General features: G+C 45.0%; 1 protein-coding gene across 1 annotated transcript in view; it reads left to right on the top strand.

Moving 5' to 3' along the window:
• The window catches only part of LOC120064768 (LIM domain and actin-binding protein 1-like), a 35,523-nt gene extending 13,770 nt beyond the window's left edge, over positions 1–21,753 (top strand). Inside the window, exons 3-11 of the mRNA XM_039015374.1 lie at positions 6,903–7,355; positions 16,480–16,534; positions 18,542–18,639; positions 19,128–19,193; positions 19,608–19,659; positions 19,992–20,074; positions 20,227–20,360; positions 20,679–20,844; positions 20,905–21,753. Coding sequence (XP_038871302.1) covers positions 6,903–7,355; positions 16,480–16,534; positions 18,542–18,639; positions 19,128–19,193; positions 19,608–19,659; positions 19,992–20,074; positions 20,227–20,360; positions 20,679–20,844; positions 20,905–21,753 — 1,956 coding nt within the window. The remainder of the gene's footprint in view (positions 1–6,902; positions 7,356–16,479; positions 16,535–18,541; positions 18,640–19,127; positions 19,194–19,607; positions 19,660–19,991; positions 20,075–20,226; positions 20,361–20,678; positions 20,845–20,904) is intronic.
• The last annotated feature ends 224 nt before the right edge of the window (positions 21,754–21,977 follow it).

The raw sequence follows: 21,977 nt of genomic DNA, 5'->3' as shown, positions 1-21,977 counted from the left end.
GCCTAGGCTTACCTCCACTGTACTCACATCCTACCATACCCTTGCCTGTACATTATGCCTTGAATCTATTGTTCCGCACCCAGAAACCTGCTCCTTTTACTCTGTTCAGAACGCACTAGACAACCAGTTCTTTTAGCCTTTAGTCGTACTCTTATCCTATTCATCCTCTGTTCCTCTGGTGATGTAGAGGTTAACCCAGGCCCTGCAGCCCCCAGCATCACTCCCATTCCCCAGGCACTCTCATCTGTTGACTTCTGTAACCGTAAAAGCATTGGTTTCATGCATGTTAACAGAAGCCTTCTCCCTAAATTTGTTTTATTCTCTGCTTTAGCACACTCTTCCAACCCGGATGTCGTAGCCGTGTCTGAATCCTGGCTTAGGAAGGCCACCAAAAATCCAGATATTTCCATCCCTAACTAACATTTCCCGACAAGATAGAACTGCCAAAGGCGGCGGAGTTGCAATATACTGCAGAGAGAGCCTGCAGACTTCTGTCATACTATCCAGGTCTGTGCCCAAACAATTCGAGCTTCTAATTTTAAAAATCCACCTTTCCAGAAACAAGTCTCTCACCGTTGCCGCTTGTTATAGACCCCCTTCAGCCCCCAGCTGTGCCCTGGACGCCATATGTGTATTGATCGCCCCCCCCCCCCCCCCATCTATCTTCAGAGTTCGTACTGTTAGGTGACCTAAACTGGGACATGCTTAACACCCCGGCCATCCTACAATCTACGCTAGATGCCCTCAATCTCACACAAATTATCAAGGAACCTACCATGTACTAAATTTGTAACCATGGGCACCCTCTTAGATATCATCCTGACCAATTTGCCCTCTAAATAAACCTCTGCTGTCTTCAACCAGGATCTCAGTGATCACTGCCTCTTTGCCTGCGTGCGTAATGGGTCCGCGGTCAAACGACCACTCCTCATCACTGTCAAATGCTCCCTAAAACACTTCAGCGAGCAGGCCTTTCTAATCGACCAGGCCCTGGTATCCTGGAAGGATATTGACCTCATCCCGTCAGTAGAGGATGCCTGGTTGCTCTTTAAAAGTGCTTTCCTCTCCATCTTAAATAAGCATGCCCTGTTCAAAAAATGTAGAACTAAGAACAGATATAGCCCTTGGTTCCCCCCAGACTTGACTGCCCTTGACCAGCACAAAAACATCCTGTGGCGTTCTGCATTAGCATCGAATAGCCCACTTGATATGCAACTTTTCAGGGAAGTCAGGAACGGAACCAATATACTCAGTCAGTTAGGAAAGCTAAGGCTTTTTCAAACAGAAATTCGCTTCCTGTAGCACTAATTCCAAAAAGTTTTGGGACACTAAAGTCCATGGAGAATAAGAGCACCTCCTCCCAGCTGCCCACTTCACTGAGGCTAGGAAACACTGTTACCACTGATAAATCCACGATAATTGAGAATTTCAATAAGTATTTTTCCATGGCTGGCCATGCTTTCCACCTGGCTACCCCCGGCCAACATCTCAGCACACCCTGCAGCAACTCCCCCCCCCCCCCCCCCCCCACTTCTCCTTCACTCAAATCCAGACAGCTGATGTTCTGAAAGAGCTATAAAATCTGTATCTCTACAAATCAGCTGGGCTAGACAATCTGGACCCTCTCTTTCTAAAATGATCTGCAAAAATTGTTGCAACCCCTATTACAAGCCTATTAAACCTCTTTTGTATCGTCTGAGATCCCCAAAGATTGGAAAGCTGCCGCGGTCATCCCCCTCTTCAAAGGGGAGACAGTCTAGACCCAAACTGTTATAGACCTATCTTGCCCTGCCTTTCTAAAATCTTCGAAAGCCAAGTTAATAAACAGATCACCGACCAACTTCGAATCCCACCGTACCTTCTCCACTATGCAATCTGGTTTCCGAGCTGGTCATGGGTGCACCTCAGCCACGCTCAATGTCCTAAACGATATCATAACCGCCATCGATAAGAAACAGTACTGTGCAGCCATCTTCATCGACCTGTCCAAGGCCTTAGACTCTGTCAATCACTGCATTCTTATCGGCAGACTCAATAGCCTTGGCTTCTCAAATGATTGCCTCGCCTGGTTCACCAACTACTTCTCAGAGTTCAGTGTGTCAAATCGGAGGGCCTGTTGTCCGGACCTCTGGCAGTCTATGGAGGTGCCACTGGGTTCAATTCTCGGGCCGACTCTTTTATCTATATATATCAATGAATTCGCTCTTGCTACTGGTGATTCTCTGATCAACCTCTACGCAGACGACACCATTCTGTATACAGTCGTAGACAAAGTTTTTGAGAATAACACAAATATTAATTTTCACAGTCTGCAGCCTCAGTATGTATGGTGGTAATTTGCATATACTCCAGAATGTTATGAAGAGTGATCAGATGAATTGCAATTAATTGCAAAGTCGCTCTTTGCCATGCAAATGAACTGAATCCCCCAAAAACATTTCCACTGCATTTCAGCCCTGCCACTAAAGGACCAGCTGACATTATGTCAGTAATTCTCTCGTTAACACAGGTGTGAGTGTTGACAAGGACAAGGCTGGAGATCACTCTGTCATGCTGATTGAGTTCGAATAACAGACTGGAAGCTTCAAAAGGAGGGTGGTGCTTGAATCATTGTTCTTCCTCTGTCAAACATGGTTACCTGCAAGGAAACACGTGCTGTCATCATTGCTTTGCACAAAAAGGGCCTCACAGGCAAGGATATTGCTGCCAGTAAGATTGCACCTAAAACAACCATTTATCGGATCATCAAGAACTTCAAGGAGAGCGTTGTGAATTGTTGTGAAGAAGGCTTCAGGGCGCCCAAGAAAGTCCAGCAAGTGCCAGGACCGACTCCTAAAGTTGATTCAGCTGCGGGATCGGGGCACCACCAGTACAGAGCTTGCTCAGGAATGGCAGCAGGCAGGTGTGAGTGCATCTGCACGCACAGTGAGGCGAAGACTTTTGGAGAGTGGCCTGGTGTCAAGAAGGGGAGCAAAGAAGCCACTTCTCTCCAGGAAAAACATCAGGGACAGAGTGATATTTTGCAAAAGGTACAGGGATTGGACTGCTGAGGACTGGGGTAAAGTCATTTTCTCTGATGAATCCCCTTTCCGATTGTTTGGGGCATCCAGAAAAAAGCTTGTCCGGAGAAGACAAGGTGAGCGCTACCATCAGTCCTGTGTCATGCCAACAGTAAAGCATCTTGAGACCATGTGTGGGGTTGCTTCTCAGCCAAGGGAGTGAGCTCACTCACAATTGTGCCTAAGAACACAACCATGAATAAAGAATGGTACCAACACATCCTCCGAGAGCAACTTCTCCCAACCATCCAGGAACAGTTTCGTGACGAACAATGTCTTTTCCAGCATGATGGAGCACCTTGCCATAAGTAAAAAGTGATAACTAAGTGGCTCGGGGAACAAAACATCGATATATTGGGTTCATGGCCAGGAAACTCCCCAGACCTTAATCCCATTGAGAACTTGTGGTCAATCATCAAGAGGCGGATGGACAAACAAAAACCCACAAATTCTGAGAAATTTCAAGCATTGATTATGCAAGAATGGGCTGCCATCAGCCAGGATGTGGCCCAGAAGTTGACAGCATGCTTGGGCGGATTGCAGAGGTCTTGAAAAAGGAGGGTCAACATTGCACATTTTGACTCTCTGCATCAACTTCATTTAATTGTCAATAAAAGCCTTTTGACACTTATGAAATGCTTGTAATTATACTTCAGTATTCCATAGTAACATCTGACAAAAAATATCTAAAGACACTGAGGCAGCAGACTTTGTGAAAATTAATATTTGTGTCATTCTCAAAACTTTTGCCCACGACTGTACATCTTGCCCTTCTTTGGACACTGTGCTAACAAACCTCTAAATGAGCTTCAACGCCATACAACACTCCTTCCGTGGCCTCCAACTGCTCTTAAATGCTAGTAAAACTAAATGCATGCTCTTCAACCGATCGCTGCCCGCCCGACTAGCATCACTACTCTGGACTGTTCTGACCTAGAATATGTGGACAACTACAAATACCTAGGTGTCAACCAGACTGTAAACGCTCCTTCCAGACTCACATTAAGCATCTCCAATCCAAAATTAAATCTATAATCGGCTTCCTATTTCGCAACAAAGCATCCTTCACTCATGCTGCCAAACATACCCTCGTAAAACTGACTATCCTACCGATCCTTGATTTGGCGATGTCATTTACAAAATAGCCCCCAACACTCAGCAAACTGGATGTAGTCTATCACAGTGCCATCCGTTTTGTCACCAACCCCCCATATACTACCCACCACTGTGACCTGTATGCTCTCGTTGGCTGGCCCTCACTACATATCCGTCGCCAAACCCACTGGCTCCAGGTCATCTATAAGTCTTTGCTAGGTAAAGCCCCGCCTTATCTCAGCTCACTGGTCACCATAGCAACACCCACCCGTAGCACGCGCTCCAGCTGGTAAATTGCACTGGTCATCCCCAAAGCCATCACTTCCTTTGGCCGCCTTTCCTTACAGTTCTCTGCTGCCAATGACTTAAACGAATTGCATAAATCTCTGAAGCTGGAGTCTTATCTCCTTTGAGCAACAGCTGTCAGAGCAGCTTACCTATCATTGTACTTGTATGCAGCCAATCTGTAAATGGCACACACAACTACCTCATCCCCATATTATTACTTACCCTCTTGCTCTTTTGCACCCCAGTATCTCTACTTGCACATCATCATCTGCACATCTATCACTCCAGTATTAATGCTAAATTGTAATTATTTCGCCTCTATGGCCTGTTTATTGCCTACCTCCCTACTCTTCTAGATTTGCACACACTGTACATAGATTTTTCTATTTTTATTTTCTATTGTGTTATTGACTGTATGTTTGTTTATGTGTAACTCTGTGTTGTTTTTGTCGCACTGCTTTGCTTTATCTTGGCCAGGTCGCAGTTGTAAATGAGAACTTGTTCTCAACTGGCCTACCTGGTTAAATATAGGTGAAATAAAGTAAAAAAATATATATATATGGAATCCCTGAACCTTCAGCTGTGTTTGAGCTGGATTTACACAAAAAATAACAACATATATTTAAAATCTTTATTTGGGGATAAACATCAATAAGGGAAGTGAAAACTAAAGTTAAAAAAAAAAGAGACTCAGTCAGCGAAGAGTTAAACCTTTTCCCAAATGTATCATTTTCTGGTTTCCTGGGGTATTACCCCCCCCACCCCCCGCCTCAGTCTCTCTCTCCTGGTCTTGATGGGGGGTGGGCTAGTTCTTACATGCAGAGTTTTTCTAACTGCTAACATCTGGGAGAGCTTGATCACTCTCACTTAGCACAGACCAGAGGGAAGGACTGCAGACTGATTCCAGCTACAGGACTCTTTCCCCCTGCCTGCCACCTTGCCTCCCCACTACGCCTCGTTTCGTCTCGCTCTCACAGGTTTCACCACTTCTCTTTTCAAAAAACAGGAACAAACTTTTCATTGTCTGCTGCTCCTTTTCTTTTGTACGTATTGTACTCCAGTTGCTCTCAGTTGCTCTCACAAAGAGAATTATTGGGATTCTATTGGACCTTCTTTCGTTCAGTCCTCCCTTAAGCTCTGCTCTTTTTTCATGTGTTTCCATCTAGTTTCCATCTAGTTTCTGTCACATCCTTTGTTGGTGGAACATGGCTTGATGTATTTTGCAGGTTAGGTTTGTTGGAATTGCATGGTTGTGGTGTGTGTGTGTGGTCAATGCGATGACATTGGGAAGTTGTGTAAGCTTTTTATATCTCAAGTTTGTGTGGACCTCCAATGCTATATGGTTGACCACCTCGTTATCACGTTGAAAGGAGAAGTCAGGTTTGTTCTTTGTTAGGGAGTTGTGGATGTTGATGGTTACCTACTGCTTGGGGCTTGTGTTATGGATGTCCTTTTACCACTTAGAATACATATTGTTTCTCTTCTTCACCGTGTGATTTAGATGTTTTGTATTAAGTTGGGCTCTGTTTACCATAGCCCAGTTCGAACATTGAGTTCCCCATGTAAACTTAACTTTATTAGTTCATTAGTTGACTCTATTCTGCTTTCAAAGGGCCATATTGTCGTACATACCTTTTCAGAACTTCCCCATATTAGACTGTTTCCAAGTGGGTGTTCATTTCCATATTTTCTAGTGGAGTATTGTTGTCTTCTAATAGTTCAGCTTGCTACTCGGCATCAGTTATGAGTTGGAAGCTTCATGGATGGTTGAGCCTATATGCTTAGCAGAGCAGAGAACCCTCTGTACTTTCAGGAAAAGGTGAGGTAGGGTGCCACAGAATGGAATGCGGTTGGGAAAGACGTCTCCATGTTTAGTGCTGCTCTCTCTCCATCTTGCGCCAAGACTTTGTCTGCCTCTCTAGAGTTGATTGTGCAGCAGCTGATGATTGCCAGCTCTGACTTCAGCTACTGTGACAACATATCTCTTTCCTGGACCAACTCTGGGAACAGCTGCTTATCTAATTTGAATGTTCTTCCACGTCAGTAACTACTGCTGTCCGCAAAGTATTTTCCCACTGTGGCCTCAGGAAGAAATTTATGAGCTTTTTGATTTTTCCTTTGTTTTTTCCTGTTCGTTTGGTTGCAGTCTCGGTGCTTGGAATTGGATTACATAATACAGGACATGATTGACTGGTAGATGTAGGAAGCAACTGGTGATGACTATTTAGTTGGTAATGGTTTCATTCTAGCTTGTTTAGTCATTTGATCCCACAGAGTTGAAAAATGAGACTGACTATTTGTATTATTAACTGTTAGAAATTGGTACCGTATTTCTCATACAAGACTACTCCTACACACAATTACCTCTGTACCTCTTTCAGGACATTGCTTTAGTCAGTAACTTCAAGACATTCTTCCTGTTGACCATTCACTAATCTGCTCTCCTCTTTTTCCTGTCAGTCAGTGGAGAGCCTGCATCCCACCCTGCGTTCAGGGAACCTGAGTGTTCTGAAGAAGCGCTGGGAGCAGCCAGGTCCTCGCCAAGACAGACCCGCCCCGCTATCCAACGGGCCACCCTGTGCCCGCCTCTCCCCCTCTGCCGTACCAAAACCAACCCCCCTGACCGAGCACCTTCCCCCAGCCAAGTCTCCGGAATCCCTGAACACTCAGGGTGGTCAAAGCACAGCCATCAGCCGCTTCCAGTATCCTGCAGCAGCAGCTATAGCCGAGGAGGGACAGAGAGGGATGGAGAAGAAAGCGCAGCAGCCAAGCGAGCGAGAGGAGGAGAAAGAGCTGATGCAGGTGGAAGACGAGGTGGTGCCACCCAGCCCCTGCACACCCATCGAGAAACCCAGCGTGCCTCTCAACAGCTTGAAGATGTTGTTTGAGAAGGGAGAGGGCACCAAGGGAAAGGTAAGACTGATAAGACACACATAATCAGTGGCTATGTATCCCTCTACACAGTGTATTTCCCTCTTTTCTCTAATGATACTCTCTCACTCTGTCTCTTGGCATCTTCCTCAACATGTAGCTGCTCTGTATAGTTGTGGGGTCAGGTCAGTCATCTGTGTGTGTGTGTGTGTGATTGGTTAGCCCCCTGTATCCAGCAGGGATGCAGCTGAACTCTTGATCTGTTGTTGCACAGCCAGAGATTTGAATGCTTCCTTTGAACTAGAGTCATGCTAGCTGTCACATGCCTTGGTACCTGATGCAATCGTGCTTTTCAAAAAAGCTCTGTCTCTAGACTTCATAAGGCACCCCAAAGACCACTGTCTGTCTCAGTGCACATCACTAAGTACAGACGGAACACCCATTCACTGAGACTTCAGCACGCACACACACTTAGAGGAAACTTGCTAAAACTAGTTTACCTAATAACACAAGAGGCTCTCAAACGTGCATACACACACTGACTTGACGGAGACACCCCTAGTTGAGAGGTTAAATACTTTGTGCTAGACACACTGAGGGAGGGTCTCCTGTGGCTTCTCAGATATTAGCATAGATAAGTCACTCATTAGTGGCCATGTTAACGAACCGGCCCTCTCAGGCTCATTACTGCCTAACTAACTCAACCCTTCAGTCCCTCTCTTCTGTCCCCACAAAAAGTTTCCTTAACTCAATTATTCACACTGCCCATATGTCCTGTCCCTTATCTCTTCCTAAACAACCCCCTCTTTAGTGCACAAACACACACGTACGTACACCATAATTGCCCAGGGTCAAGAAGGTACCCACATTCCTTGTCTTTCTCTTCAAAGACCCACCATTTTTGGAATTCTCCTTCAGTTTTGGAATTCTCCTTCCTTTTACTCTCTGTGTCCTGTCATTCTCCTTCAGTTAGGTATTCACCCCCCATGGCCACCAACCCACCTCTCTCAGCATCACACAAGATTACACTCCACTTCTGTACACTGCTGCTCCTCCTATTTTTAAGTTTCCTGTTTCCTCTCAAATGTTCTTGTCTAATAAAAGTTTAGTAAAACTTTGGGGTGTGACTCTGAGACAATAGTACTTTGTATACATCATATTATTGTGAGACAATAGTGTATTGTATTCCTGGTGGTCTCTGCTTACCCTGGCTTAGCCAACAGTGTTGATGCATGGTCCAGGTGGGAGAGCAAGGCTGTGGAGTCCGACTCGGACTGGAGTGAGTTGCCACCACGCCTTGGTGTTCATCTCTTTTAAGTGTGTTCATGATGACCACTAGTCTAAGACCTATGCCTACATGTTGGAATTTCCCCCAGTGTCTCCTTAGGGAGACTGGTCTGAGAACAGTGGTTGTGTTGTAGTCTTTGTTCTCTAAGCCAGTCAGATGAGGCGTGCCACAATGGCCATGGTTCTGGACCTGTGCTGAATTTACTGCCAGAGCTTTTAAAGAAGGGAGTGACGGTAGGAGGGCCTCGATTCGTCTTCGTCTGAGAGCTGTGCTCGGTGTGTGTGTTTCCTTAATACACATACGCACAAAATCCTTTATTGCTACCCCAGTGCATTTCAGCTGACTACACCCGGCTGACCAGAGCTGAGGTGGGGTTGAGCATGGGGGGAGTACACACATGGACTCACGCTCCATCTCACACACGCACACACACATTAGTGCCCGCCCCAGCTGTAGCTCAGCGCCTGCTCTGGGCTGATGCCATCTACAGCAGTGACGATGTCATGGGAGTGTTATGCACACACTCCTTACCCCCCAATCACTGGAGGCCTACAAACTCTGCTCTTACAGAACACACACTCTTTTCTCTCTCTCTCTCTCTCTCTCTCTCTCTCTCTCTCTCTCTCTCTCTCTCTCTCTCTCTCTCTCTCTCTCTCTCTCTCTCTCTCTCTCTCTCTCTCTCTCTCTCTCTCTCTCTCTCTCTCTCTCTCTCTCTCTCTCTCTCTCTCTCTCTCTCTCTCTCTCTCTCTCTCTCTCCAATCAAAAAGTCACAGTACGTTCTCTCGCTCTCACCTTCCCTCTCTCCCCTTGTTTCTAGTTCTCTTTTACTCTCTGTATTCACACTTTCTCTTTGTCTCTACTGTTTTTCGATCAGCCCTGGGGTGTAAGGAATCTGCATGCTTCCCATCCGGAACAGTCTGTGCATAATATTATGATGACATTTTGTGATGTTTTGGTCTTCGGTAAGGTTTTTTTCATCTGTTTGTGCAACAAAAAAAAAGAAGCCGACGTCTACGCCCCTTCAGTGGTTGGTCAACAGCAGGGATTTTTCAATTAAGTGTTTGTCGTTATTCAACGAGAGACGACTTGTTTTAATGCACATTTTTTCAGAGTTCGGCTTGATACCAGCCAAACCGAAGCATGGTGACGCCTTATGAGCTAGGATGTTGTATATCAGTCCAGCTAAATAGCTGTAATGGATCCTGGACATAAAAGGTTGAGATGGAACAGATCATGCTGGGCTGTGATTCACTGCCTGGCTGAGCCCTAAATAAAACCCTATATTGCTTGCCACTGGCATTAGTCTTACCTCTATTACCATAGTATTCAAAACATAGGTACCGAAGTTATTTAATTTTTTTGCATAGTTTTGTACAGTACCAGTCAGATGTTTGGACATACCTACTCATTCAAGTAAAAAAAAAAAAAAATTGTACTATTTTCTACATTGTAGAATAATAGTGGAGACATCAAAACTATGAAATGACACATATGGAATCATGTGGTAACCAAAAAAGTGTTAAACTAATCAAAATATATTTTATATGTGAGATTTTTCAAAGTAGCCACCCTTTACCTTGATGACAGCTTTGCACACTCTTGGCATTCTCTCAACCAGCTTCATGAGGTAGTCAGCTGGAATGCTTTTGCACTTGTTGGCTGCTTTTCCTTCACTCTGTGGTCCAACTCACCCCAAACCATCTCAATTGGGTTGAGGTCGGGTGATTGAGGAGTCCAGGTCATCTGATACAGCACTACATCACTCTCCTTGGTATAATAGCCCTTACACAGCCTGGAGGTGTGTTGGGTCATTGTCTTGTTGAAAAACAAATTATAGTCCCACTAAGCGCAAACCAGATGGGACGGTGTATCGCTGCAGAATTCTGTGGTAGCCATGCTGTTTAAGTGTGCCTTGAATTCTAAATAAATAACAGACTGTGTCACCAGTAAAGCACCATCACACCTCCTTCTCCATGCTTCACGGTGGGAACCACACATGCAGAGGTCATCCATTCACCTACTCTGCATCTCACAAAGACACGGCGGTTGGAACCAAAAATCGCAAATTTGGACTCATCAGACCAAAGGACAGATTTCCATTTTTTTTTTCTAATGTCCATTGCTTGTGTTGCTTGGCCCAAGCAAGTCGCTTCTTCTTATTGGTGTACTTTAGTAGTGGTTTCTTTGCAGCAATTCCACTATGAAGGCCTGATTCACGCAGTCTCCTCTGAACAGTTTGTTGATGTGTCTGTTACTTGACCTCTGTGAAGCATTCATTTGGGCTGCAATCTGAGGTACACTCAATTGCTGATTTCTTAGGCTGGTAACTCCAATGAACTTATTCTCTGCAGCAGAGGTAACTCTGGATCTTCCTTTCCTGTGGCGGTCCTCATGAGAGCCAGTTTCATCATCAGTGCGAACCACCGCATTTAACCATGGCAAGGTGACTGGGGATATGGTCAAACACAAACAGTGTAGTTATTCCCTCCGTAAGGCAATCAAACAGGCAAAATGTCAGTACAGAGACAAAGTGGAGTCGCAATTCAACGGCTCAGAGACGAGACGTATGTGGCAGGGTCTACAGACAATCACGGATTACAAAGGAAAAACCAGCCACATCGCGGACACCGTCTTGCTCCCAGACAATCTAAGCACCTTCTTCGGCCCGTTTTGAGGATGACACAGTGTCATCAACGCGGCCCGCTCCCAAGGACTGGGAGCTCTCCTTCTCCGTGGTCGACGTAAGACATTTTAAACGTGTTAACCCTCGCAAGGCTGCCGGCCCAGACGGCATCCCTAGCCGCGACCTCAGAGCATGCGCAGACCAGCTGGCTGGAGTGTTTACGGACATATTCAATCTCTCCCTATCCCAGTCTGCTGTCCCCACATGCTTCAAGATGGCCACCATTGTTCCTGTACACAAGAAAGCAAAGGTAACTGGACTAAATTACTATCGCGCAGTAGCACTCACTTCTGTCATAATTGTATTTATTTCACCTTTATTTAACCAGGTAGGCTAGTTGAGAACAAGTTTTCATTTACAACTGTGACCTGGCCAAAGTAAAGCAGTGCCACACAAACAACAACAGAGTTACACATGGAATCACAAACATACAGTCAATAATACAATTTTTTCTAGTCTATATACAGTCTATATACAGTGTGTGCAAATGAGGTAGGATAAGGGAGGTAAGACAATGAATAGGCCATAGTGGCTAAATAATTACAATATAGCAATTAAACACTGGAGTGATAAATGTGCAGAAGATGAGTGTGCAAGTAGAGATACTGGGGTGCAAAGAAGCAAAATAAATAAAATAAATAACAGTATGGGGATGAGGTAGTTGAATGGGCTATTTACAGATGGGCTATGTACAGGTGCAGTGATCTGTGAGCTGCTCTGACAGCTGGTGCTTAAAGCTAGTGAGGGAGATATGAGTCTCCAGCCTCAGTGATTTTTGCAGTTTGTTCCAGTCATTGGAAGCAGAGAACTGGAAGGTAAGGTGGCCGAAGGAGGAATTGGCTTTGGGGGTGACCAGTGAAATATACCTGCTGGAGCGCGTGCTACGGATGGGTGCTGCTATGGTGACCAGTGAGCTGAGATAAGGCGGGGCTTTACTTAGCAAAGACTTATAGATGACCTAGAGCCAGTGGGTTTAGCGACGAATATGAAGCGAGGGCCAGCCAACGAGCGTACAGGTCGCAGTGGTGGGTAGTATATGGGGCTTTGGTGACAAACCGGATGGCACTGTGATAGACTGTATCCAGTTTGCTGAGTAGAGTGTTGGAGGCTATTTTGTAAATTACATCGCTGAAGTCAAGGATCGGTAGGATAGTCAGTTTTACGAGGGTATGTTTGGCAGCATGAGTGAAGGATGCTTTTTTGCGAAATAGGAAGCCGATACTAGATTTAATTTTGGATTGGAGATGCTTAATGTGAGTCTGAAGTGCTTTGAGAGACTAGTCAAGGATCATATCACCTCCACCTTACCTGCCACCCTAGACCCACTTCAGTTTGCATACCGCCCCAACAGGTCTACAGATGACGCAATCGCCATCACACTGCACACTGCCCTATCCCATCTCTATCCCAAGAGGAATACCTATGTGAGAATGCTATTCATTGACTACAGCTCAGCATTCAACACCATAGTATCCTCCAAGCTCATCATTAAGCTTGAGTCCCTGGGTCTCAACCCCGCCCTGTGCAATTGGGTCCTGGACTTTCTGACGGGCCGCCCCCCAGGTGGTGAAGGTAGGAAAAAACATATCCACTTCGCTGATCCTCAACACTGGGGCCCCACAAGGGTGCGTGCTCAGCCCCCTCCTGTACTCCCTCTTCACCCATGACTGCGTGGCCATGCACTCTTCCAACTCAATAATCATGTTTGCAGACGACACAACAGTAGTGGGCTTGATTACCAACAATAACAAGACAGCCTACAGGGAGGAGGTGAGGGCCCTCGGAGTGTGGTGTCAGGAAAACAACCTCTCACTCAACGTCAACAAAACAAAGGAGATGATTGTGGACTTCAGGAAACAGCAGAGGGAGCACCCCCCCTATCCACATCAACGGGACAGTAGTAGAGAAGGTGAAAAGTTTTTAAAGTTCCTTGGCGTACACATCACGGACAAACTGAAATGGTCCACCCATACAGAGAGTAGTGAAGGTGCAACAGCGCCCTCACTAACATTTACAGATGCACAATTAAGAGCATCCTGTCGTGCTGTATCACATCCTGATATGGCAACTGCACCGCCCTCAAACGCAGGGCTCTCCCAGAGGGTGGTGCGGTCTGCACAACGCATCACCGGGGGCAAACTACCTGCCCTCCAGGACACCTACAGCACCCGATGTTACAGGAAGGCCAAAAAAATCATCAAGGACAACAACCACCCGAGCCACTGCCTGTTCACCCCGCTACCATCCAAAAGACGAGGTCGGTACAGGTGCATCAAAGCTGGGACCGAGAGACTGAAAAATCACTAACACAGAGAGGCTGCTGCCTACATCGACTCCAATCATTAGGCACTTTAATAAATGGATCACTAGTCACTTTAGAAAATGCATAGGCCTACCCACTTGGGAGCCAGACCCAGCCAATCAGAATGAGTTTTGGTTTTCGGTCCCCCACAAAAAGGGTTTATTACAGACAGAAATATGGCTCAGTTTCATCAGCTGTCTGGGTGGCTGGTCTCAGATGATCCTTCAGGGGAAGAAGTATGATGTGGAGGTCCTGGGCTGGCGTGGTAACACGTGGTCTGCAGTTGTGAGGCCGGTTGGACGTACTGCCGAATTCTCTAAAACGACGTTGGAGGTGGCTTATGGTAGAGAAATGAACATTCAATTCTCTGGCAACAGCTCTGGTGGACATTCCTGCAGTCAGCATGCCAATTGCACGCTCCCTCAACTTGAGACATCTGTGGCATTGTGTTGTGTGGCAAAACTGTACATTTTAAGGGGGCATTTTATTGTCCCCTGCACAAGGTGCATCTGTGTAATGATTATGCTGTTTAATCATCTTCTTGATATGCAACACCTGTCAGGTGAATGGATTATCTTGGCAAAGGAGAAATGCACATTAACAGGGATGTAATCAAATTTGTGCAAAAAAATGGAGAGAAATACATTTTTGTGCATATTTCAGCTCACGAAACATGGGACCAACACTTTACATGTTGCGTTTATATATAAAAAGCATTATGTACATTTCTCAGATTTTTCCCAGACCTCAAAAGTGGTCTCCTGGTGTGGTTAAAGCTTTTTTGTGGACTTAGAACATCCAATTTTGTTGTTTTTCTAAAAGAAACTAGGAAAAAAGGAAAACTGGAAGAACAAAATGTTGGCTATTTCATTTTTATGTTTTAATAAAATACATAATTTGAAGAAAAAACATTATTGTGGCAATTCATATCTTGCAGTAAAATTGTAAATAATACTTTAATCTCAAGAGAAGACAGGTTAAATGTTTCATGTTCTCTTAGAAAATAGTCCTAATCATATAGGCCTAGAACTAAACAATATCCAAAACAACTAACAATACACTGAATTCATACATTTTCAGTAATTTTAAATTGTAAAGTCATGTCTTTCTACACAATACCTTTTTGTGTGCAAATCTGTCAAGGCAAAGGGTGGCTACTTTGAAGAATCTGAAATATATATTGATTTGTTTAACACTTTTGATTCCATATGTGTTATTTCATAGTTTAGATGTCCTCACTATTATTCTACAATGTAGAAAATAGTCAAAATAAAGACCTTTTGAATGAGTAGGTGTGTCCAAACTTTTGACTGGTACTCTGTCATGGTAGAGTAGTGTGTAATAATGTGTTGTTAAGTACTGTTTTATTGTGTGTAGCAGCAGCTAATGGGGATCCAGAATAAATACAAACATAAATACAAAAGGAAACATTTCAATTAGTCTACACCTGTTGTTTACTAAGCATGTGACACATGCAATTAGATTTGAATACCATAACACATGTTTCCAATCTAGGAGGTAAACTCGATAAGGTATTCAATCATTTCACTGTCTATTTCAGATGGAGTCAAGGCCACCAAAATAGAGCTCCTGCAAAAAACATCCCTGTGTGTTTAAAGTGTATAGCCTACTGGTGTAGAGGCTGGGGGTGTGTGCGTGTTAATGGGTAGAGTGGCTGTGTCATGGGGGAGTTGTTGGGGGGGACAGACAGTCCTGTCTGACAATGGCTCTGGCTCTTGAGCTTATTAGGGGATTAACTCTGTGTACACATGTCCGCACCCATACAGTATGTGTACATACAGTAGTGTGTGTGGTTAGTGGGGGTGTAGGGGGTGCGTCTCCCTTGACTTTCTGGTAAGTCATTATGTGGTTCATTGCAGTTTCTATCTGTTGTGTGGTGCTAGAAGTGTTTTACATCTATGAAGTGGTTTGTCTTGTCATATTTGTTTATTTTCCAATTTGAAATGCATATTATGCATAATGGTTCTTTGTTAATAACCATACAGAATTGAGTTTAGCTGTAGATTTCATTGCATCTGCTGTCCAAAATTTACCGAATGCAGTAAATTCACCATCTTGTTCAAATTAGAAATGTTTCAGCAACTTGGGACAATTGAGCTTCTTATGAAATCTGATATCACCATAGATATTTGGTGATTGTTTTGGTGTTTAACAGTAAAGTGTTCCTTACTGTTATCAGTCTCTCTCTTGGGCAAATTAGATTATTCACTGACGTGAACGCTTGGTTTTTGGTTAGGTCTAGAGTTAAAATATTGGCTCCCGTGTGGCCCAGTGGCCTGAGGCACTGCATCTCAGTGCAAGAGGCGTCACTGCAGTCCCTGGTTCGAATCCAGGCTGCATCACATCTGGCCAAGATTGGGAGTCCCATAGGGCGGCGCACAATTGGTCCAGCATTGGCAGGGGTAGGCCGTCATTGTAAATAAGAATTTGTTCTTAACTAACTTAAAGGTCAAATAAATAAATCAATAAAATAGAGCAAGGTGTGGGGGGGAATAGAACATGCTCCAAATGGGTGTGTGTTTTGTGTATGTACCTGGGTTAATAGGGGTTTGTTTAAGCAACCATCAGTGGCTCATTGTAATGTAAAGGATATGCAGGAACTGGCTTTGATGTCAATGGGCCAAACCATTGTGAGAGAGGTGGGAGTTGTGGGGGTGGTCAAGAGTGACCAATGACGGAGCTTAATGTTTTATGAGTGTTGATATGGGTAGCAACGCAGAGGCCAACAAACGAAAGCTTAGAGATAGATGGAGGTAGAGAAAGCAGGAGGAGTCTGTGGTTGCTGAGTTGAAGGTGAGGACATAGGACTTGTACAATCTGAGGTTGTGTAATAAGCTGAACCCTGACCGTTGACCCCTGTGTTATCATCCAGGTGAGGACAGGACTACACAGCAGCTCCTCCGAGGACATGGACCAGAGACTAGGAGGTAATGCATGAGCACACACACACACACACACACACACACACACACACACACACACACACACACACACACACACACACACACACACACACACACTGCACAAGACCCATACAGTATAATCAAATTCTGAGGTCATAGCTGGTATCACCAGCACTAGGCACCAACTGACAAAGGATCCCATGCAGAGAGGTGCCCAGTGCACTCATTCTATCCATGAATGTTACAGATGAGGATGCAGGGTTTGCATTGACAGATTTTTGTTTTGTTATCCACCGGTGCAACATTTGACATTTGAGTCATTTAGCAGACACTCGTATCCAGAGCGACTTACATTTAGTGCATTCATCTTAAGATAGCTAGGTGGGACAACCACATGTAACCACTGGTAAGTACATTTCCCCCCAATAAAGGCATTATCAGCTTAGTTGGTGCTAGTAGGAATAAGAGAATTGCAGGTTTATTTATTTGTATTTTTTAGAAGGGCTGTGATTGAACTGTGTGGCAGAACAGTGCGTCAATTCATAGTGAGGGCACTGTGCTCCATCTAAAAAGACCAGCTTTATTTACTTAATTCATAAACTTTTGGCAGCTTTTATATACCCTTTGCCCAGGTTGTTTTCATAGTAGCTAATGCAGGACCGTGTTTTCACAGTTCTTTTTGTTTTTGGTCTCAAATCAACATACAGGGCTTCTGATAACATCGTATCAACATACAGGGCTTCTGATAACATCGCATCAACATACAGGGCTTCTGATAACATCGCATCAACATACAGGGCTTCTGATAACATCGCATCAACATACAGGGCTTCTGATAACATTGTATCAACATACAGGGCTTCTGATAACATCGTATCAACATACAGGGCTTCTGATAACATCGTATCAACATACAGGGCTTCTGATAACATCGTATCAACATACAGGGCTTCTGATAACATCGCATCAACATACAGGGCTTCTGATAACATCGCATCAACATACAGGGCTTCTGATAACATCGCATCAACATACAGGGCTTCTGATAACATCGCATCAACATACAGGGCTTCTGATAACATCGTATCAACATACAGGGCTTCTGATAACATCGTATCAACATACAGGGCTTCTGATAATATCGCATCAACATACAGGGCTTCTGATAATATCGCATCAACATACAGGGCTTCTGATAACATCGCATCAACATACAGGGCTTCTGATAACATCGTATCAACATACAGGGCTTCTGATAACATCGTATCAACATACAGGGCTTCTGATAACATCGTATCAACATACAGGGCTTCTGATAACATCGCATCAACATACAGGGCTTCTGATAACATCGCATCAACATACAGGGCTTCTGATAACATCGCATCAACATACAGGGCTTCTGATAACATCGCATCAACATACAGGGCTTCTGATAACATCGCATCAACATACAGGGCTTCTGATAACATCGCATCAACATACAGGGCTTCTGATAACATCGTATCAACATACAGGGCTTCTGATAACATCGCATCAACATACAGGGCTTCTGATAACATCGCATCAACATACAGGGCTTCTGATAACATCGCATCAACATACAGGGCTTCTGATAACATCGCATCAACATACAGGGCTTCTGATAACATCGCATCAACATACAGGGCTTCTGATAACATCGCATCAACATACAGGGCTTCTGATAACATCGCATCAACATACAGGGCTTCTGATAACATCGCATCAACATACAGGGCTTCTGATAACATTGTATCAACATACAGGGCTTCTGATAACATCGCATCAACATACAGGGCTTCTGATAACATCGCATCAACATACAGGGCTTCTGATAACATCGCATCAACATACAGGGCTTCTGATAACATCGCATCAACATACAGGGCTTCTGATAACATCGTATCAGAACCAGGTGGTGGATCAGGAGAAAGAAACTTCATTATGCTCATCTTTGTGTGTGTGTGTGTGTATCTCTGTGTCCGTGTGTGTGTGAATGTTTTCTCGTAGTGTTGTCCTCTGACAGAGTGGTTGAGACCACCTCCCTGAAGGAAAGAATGGCCAAGTACCAGTCAGCCGCTACCAAAAAGGGCCCACTAGCACGCACTGTGAGTTTGTGTGTTTGTTTATTATAGATGCTATCCTACATTTTTTACACACTCCCCTCCTCTCACATTTACTCTCCTTTATTTAGGAGATACTAGGGACACCGTTGACTCAGTTACCAGACCTAAATGTCCTTTTTAGAAAGTGGTCCTCTGCTCTTGTTAAATGGTCACATTATATTTTTACATTTTAGTTATTTAGCAGACGCTCTTATCCAGAGCGACTTAGTGCATTTATCTTAAGATAGCTAGGTGGGACAACCACATATCACAGTCATAGTAAGTACAAAGTAGCTATCAGCAAAGACAGTAAGAAAAAATAAAACATTCAAGGCTAATGTAAGGATAGTGTAAATGGGAAAAGTTGCGTAACTAATGTCAAAGAAAGACAGATCATACTTCACATATTTTGTAAAGATGGCCTTGGTTTGGCATTTCATGTCTCTCTTGTCACTGTGTTCTTCTACTGATCAACCTCTATTCATCTGCAGACCAGTCAGTCAGAGCGAGAGGATAACAGCCTGAAGGAGAATGTGCCCCCTAGTGGTGTGGCTGTGGTAAGTACGTGTGTGTGTGTGTGTGTGTGTGTGTGTGTGTGTGTGTGTGTGTGTGTGTGTGTGTGCATGTGGTGCGTGTGGTGCGTGTGAGAAAGTTGGTTTTGAGGTGGGTACGTGAGAGAGCGAGCGACTGAGTGAACATAGTGAATCTTTGACATAAACTGTGTTTGTGTGTGAAGATTAGTTAATTGGATAGGGGAGCAGCGTTTAAGCAGATACACACTGTAAACCAATCAAAGCTGATGTGCTGTGAGTAAATGAACATACAAGACTGAACATAGTCTCCTATACCTGCTCTTAAACATGAATACACAGTGACAGTAAACTCTTTTTTTGTACTATTTTAAATGGATGAACAAGCTATACTTTTTTTTTGGATTGCTATAACAAGGTTCTCTTTTTTTTTCTACTCAGAGCCAGGCTTTAGAGTCCTACAGCAGAAAAGTTGCTGTAGCAGAGACCAATGGTGAGTAAGCTTTAATTTCCCTCCCTATCTCGCATGATGTCAACCCCACAGCTCTTGGCTGGGGGCGCCGGGGACAGCGGGGCAACGGCTGCTCTTGCCTCTGATTGGTCCTCTGTATTCTAGGTTAAAGGGCAGAGAGGGGTGGAGTACCGACTGGGTCGTTACTCTGAGTTACTGCTCTGTGTCTAGTGAAAAGCCTGGCTCCTTTAAAAAAAAAAATATATATATATATGTATTGTTATATTGCTCTGCTCAGCTGTGACACTGACCTCTGGAGTCAAGATGAAGTCCCTGTAGTCTGACCGGTATGTTATGTGTTTGGTCTGTTTCAGGGGATGGCATGGACAAATCTAGTTTTAAGGGTAGTACCTCATCTTCATCCTCAGTCCACAGTGACTTGCCCAAGGCAGCCTGGGTGAGTTCTCTCCATAGCCTCCATCACAATGACACGTACAACTGTAGTAACATGTATTAAATCAAGGAAATCAATATAAAATCTGACAGTAAGAGTTGTTACTGACAACCACAATTCAGTGTATGAAAGGCACATCCTTAATGTGTGTGTAGAAGTTCTGCCTTTCCGTGAGGGAGACGTGCATTACGTGCCTAAAGACAGTGTACCCGCTGGAGAGGCTGGTGGCCAACACCCAGATCTTCCACACCACCTGCTTCCGCTGTCTCCACTGCAACACCAAACTCAGGTACTAGTAGGGATGCTCACTCACTACGGGACACTTCAAATAACATTATATTGTAATTTTGTCAATGTACTCTTTCATTCAAATGTCACATTCCAAAACATTTAGAAACCATTGGGGGAAAAGAAAAAAGAACATGTTAAATGTATTGTCTATCGTGCATGATAATTCTATCTTTTCAATATGCCTTTTTAATTGGATTTATCCCAAGCTGAATCGATTGGAGTAACATTAGCTTTGAAATGTACATTTTGTTTCAGTGACCGGTGTCTTGTCTGCATCTAGCTATTGTATGTTTTTTTGCTGCCCTCTGCTGTTCAGCCTGGGGAGCTATGCCTCTTTACATGGTAAGGTCTACTGCAAGCCCCACTTCAGCCAGCTGTTCAAGGCCAAAGGCAACTACGACGAGGGCTTTGGCCGCCGCCCCCACAAGGACCTGTGGACGCCCCGTGCCGAGGAAGAGGAGGAAGAAGGAGTAGACCGGGTAGTGGAGAAGAGGTCTACGGAGCGGGCAGAAAGAGCTATGGTGGTGTCCCATCCAGCCGAGACACCACTCTCCCCAGCCAAGCAGTCCAGCCCCACGGTGGAGGAGTTTCCCCTGGCCAAGGTGACAGACCTGACTGCCTCTCACGAGACACACAGCCACATTTCCTCCGCCGAGAAAATACCAGAGGCCCGCAGGCTTAGGGTTGCCTGGCCCCCTCCTGCTGACAGTGATGCTGGAGCCTCTCCTGCTCTGGAGGGTGGTGGTGTGGGCCGGCCCTGGAGGGCCAAGTGGCCCCCGGAGGGCGAGGTGTCATCGTCCACCCTGAGCCCCGACAGGGCCGAGCTGAAGAGCCTCAGGAGGAGCTCATCTCTGAAGGAGCGCAATCGGCCCTTCTCGGTGGCCCCCAGCCTCACCAACACCAATGCCCTGGGGCCACGGGAGCACCGCCAGCCCCTCAAATCCCTGATGGAGAGGAGGGGGTCGCTGGAGGACAGCTGCTCCACGCTTAAGGAACCAGAACCCCAACTCCAGAGGGGGAGAGAGGAGGAGAAAGAGGGGAGCAGGTCCACACCGCCCAGCAGCAGTGCGGTGAACGGAGAGATCAGCTGCGAGGAGGTAGAGAGTCTCCCAGCAACGCAGGACAAGAAAGAAGAGCCGATGAAGAAAGGAAAAGAAGCAGCAATGGAGGATGAAGAGGAAAGGGCTTCTTTAAAATGCGAAAGTGCCTCTCCAGACATCTTAGCATCTCCGCCCCCGCAGCCCAAACACAACCGCAGCTCCCAGGACGTGGGCTTCTGGGAGGGGGAGGAGGGAGGCGAAGGGGAGGGGGAACAGCTCACCATAGAGGAGATGATCAAGAGGAACCGCTATTATGAGGAAGATGAGGAGGAAGAGGAAGATGACGTCTGAATAGACACTCAGCTCTGAATCGGACTAGATTTAGACTGGACACACACCATGGACACACACCAACATATTATGTCCCTAGTACTCCCTGTCCACTTTATAAAACCCAGGGAGTTCTTAAAAGTGCAGGGACACAACAATTGTGATTTTTCTCTGTTTGGGTGTAATTTGTGATCATTTTGAGTGTTTGTTTCGTTCACAGTAGAAAAGTTAGCAATACATCAATC

Source organism: Salvelinus namaycush, chromosome 20 (assembly GCF_016432855.1).
Source record: "Salvelinus namaycush isolate Seneca chromosome 20, SaNama_1.0, whole genome shotgun sequence".
Taxonomy (NCBI): Eukaryota; Metazoa; Chordata; class Actinopteri; order Salmoniformes; family Salmonidae; genus Salvelinus; species Salvelinus namaycush.
The sequence above is the reverse complement of the archived record's forward strand: the minus strand, read 5'-3'. Positions and strand labels throughout refer to the sequence as shown.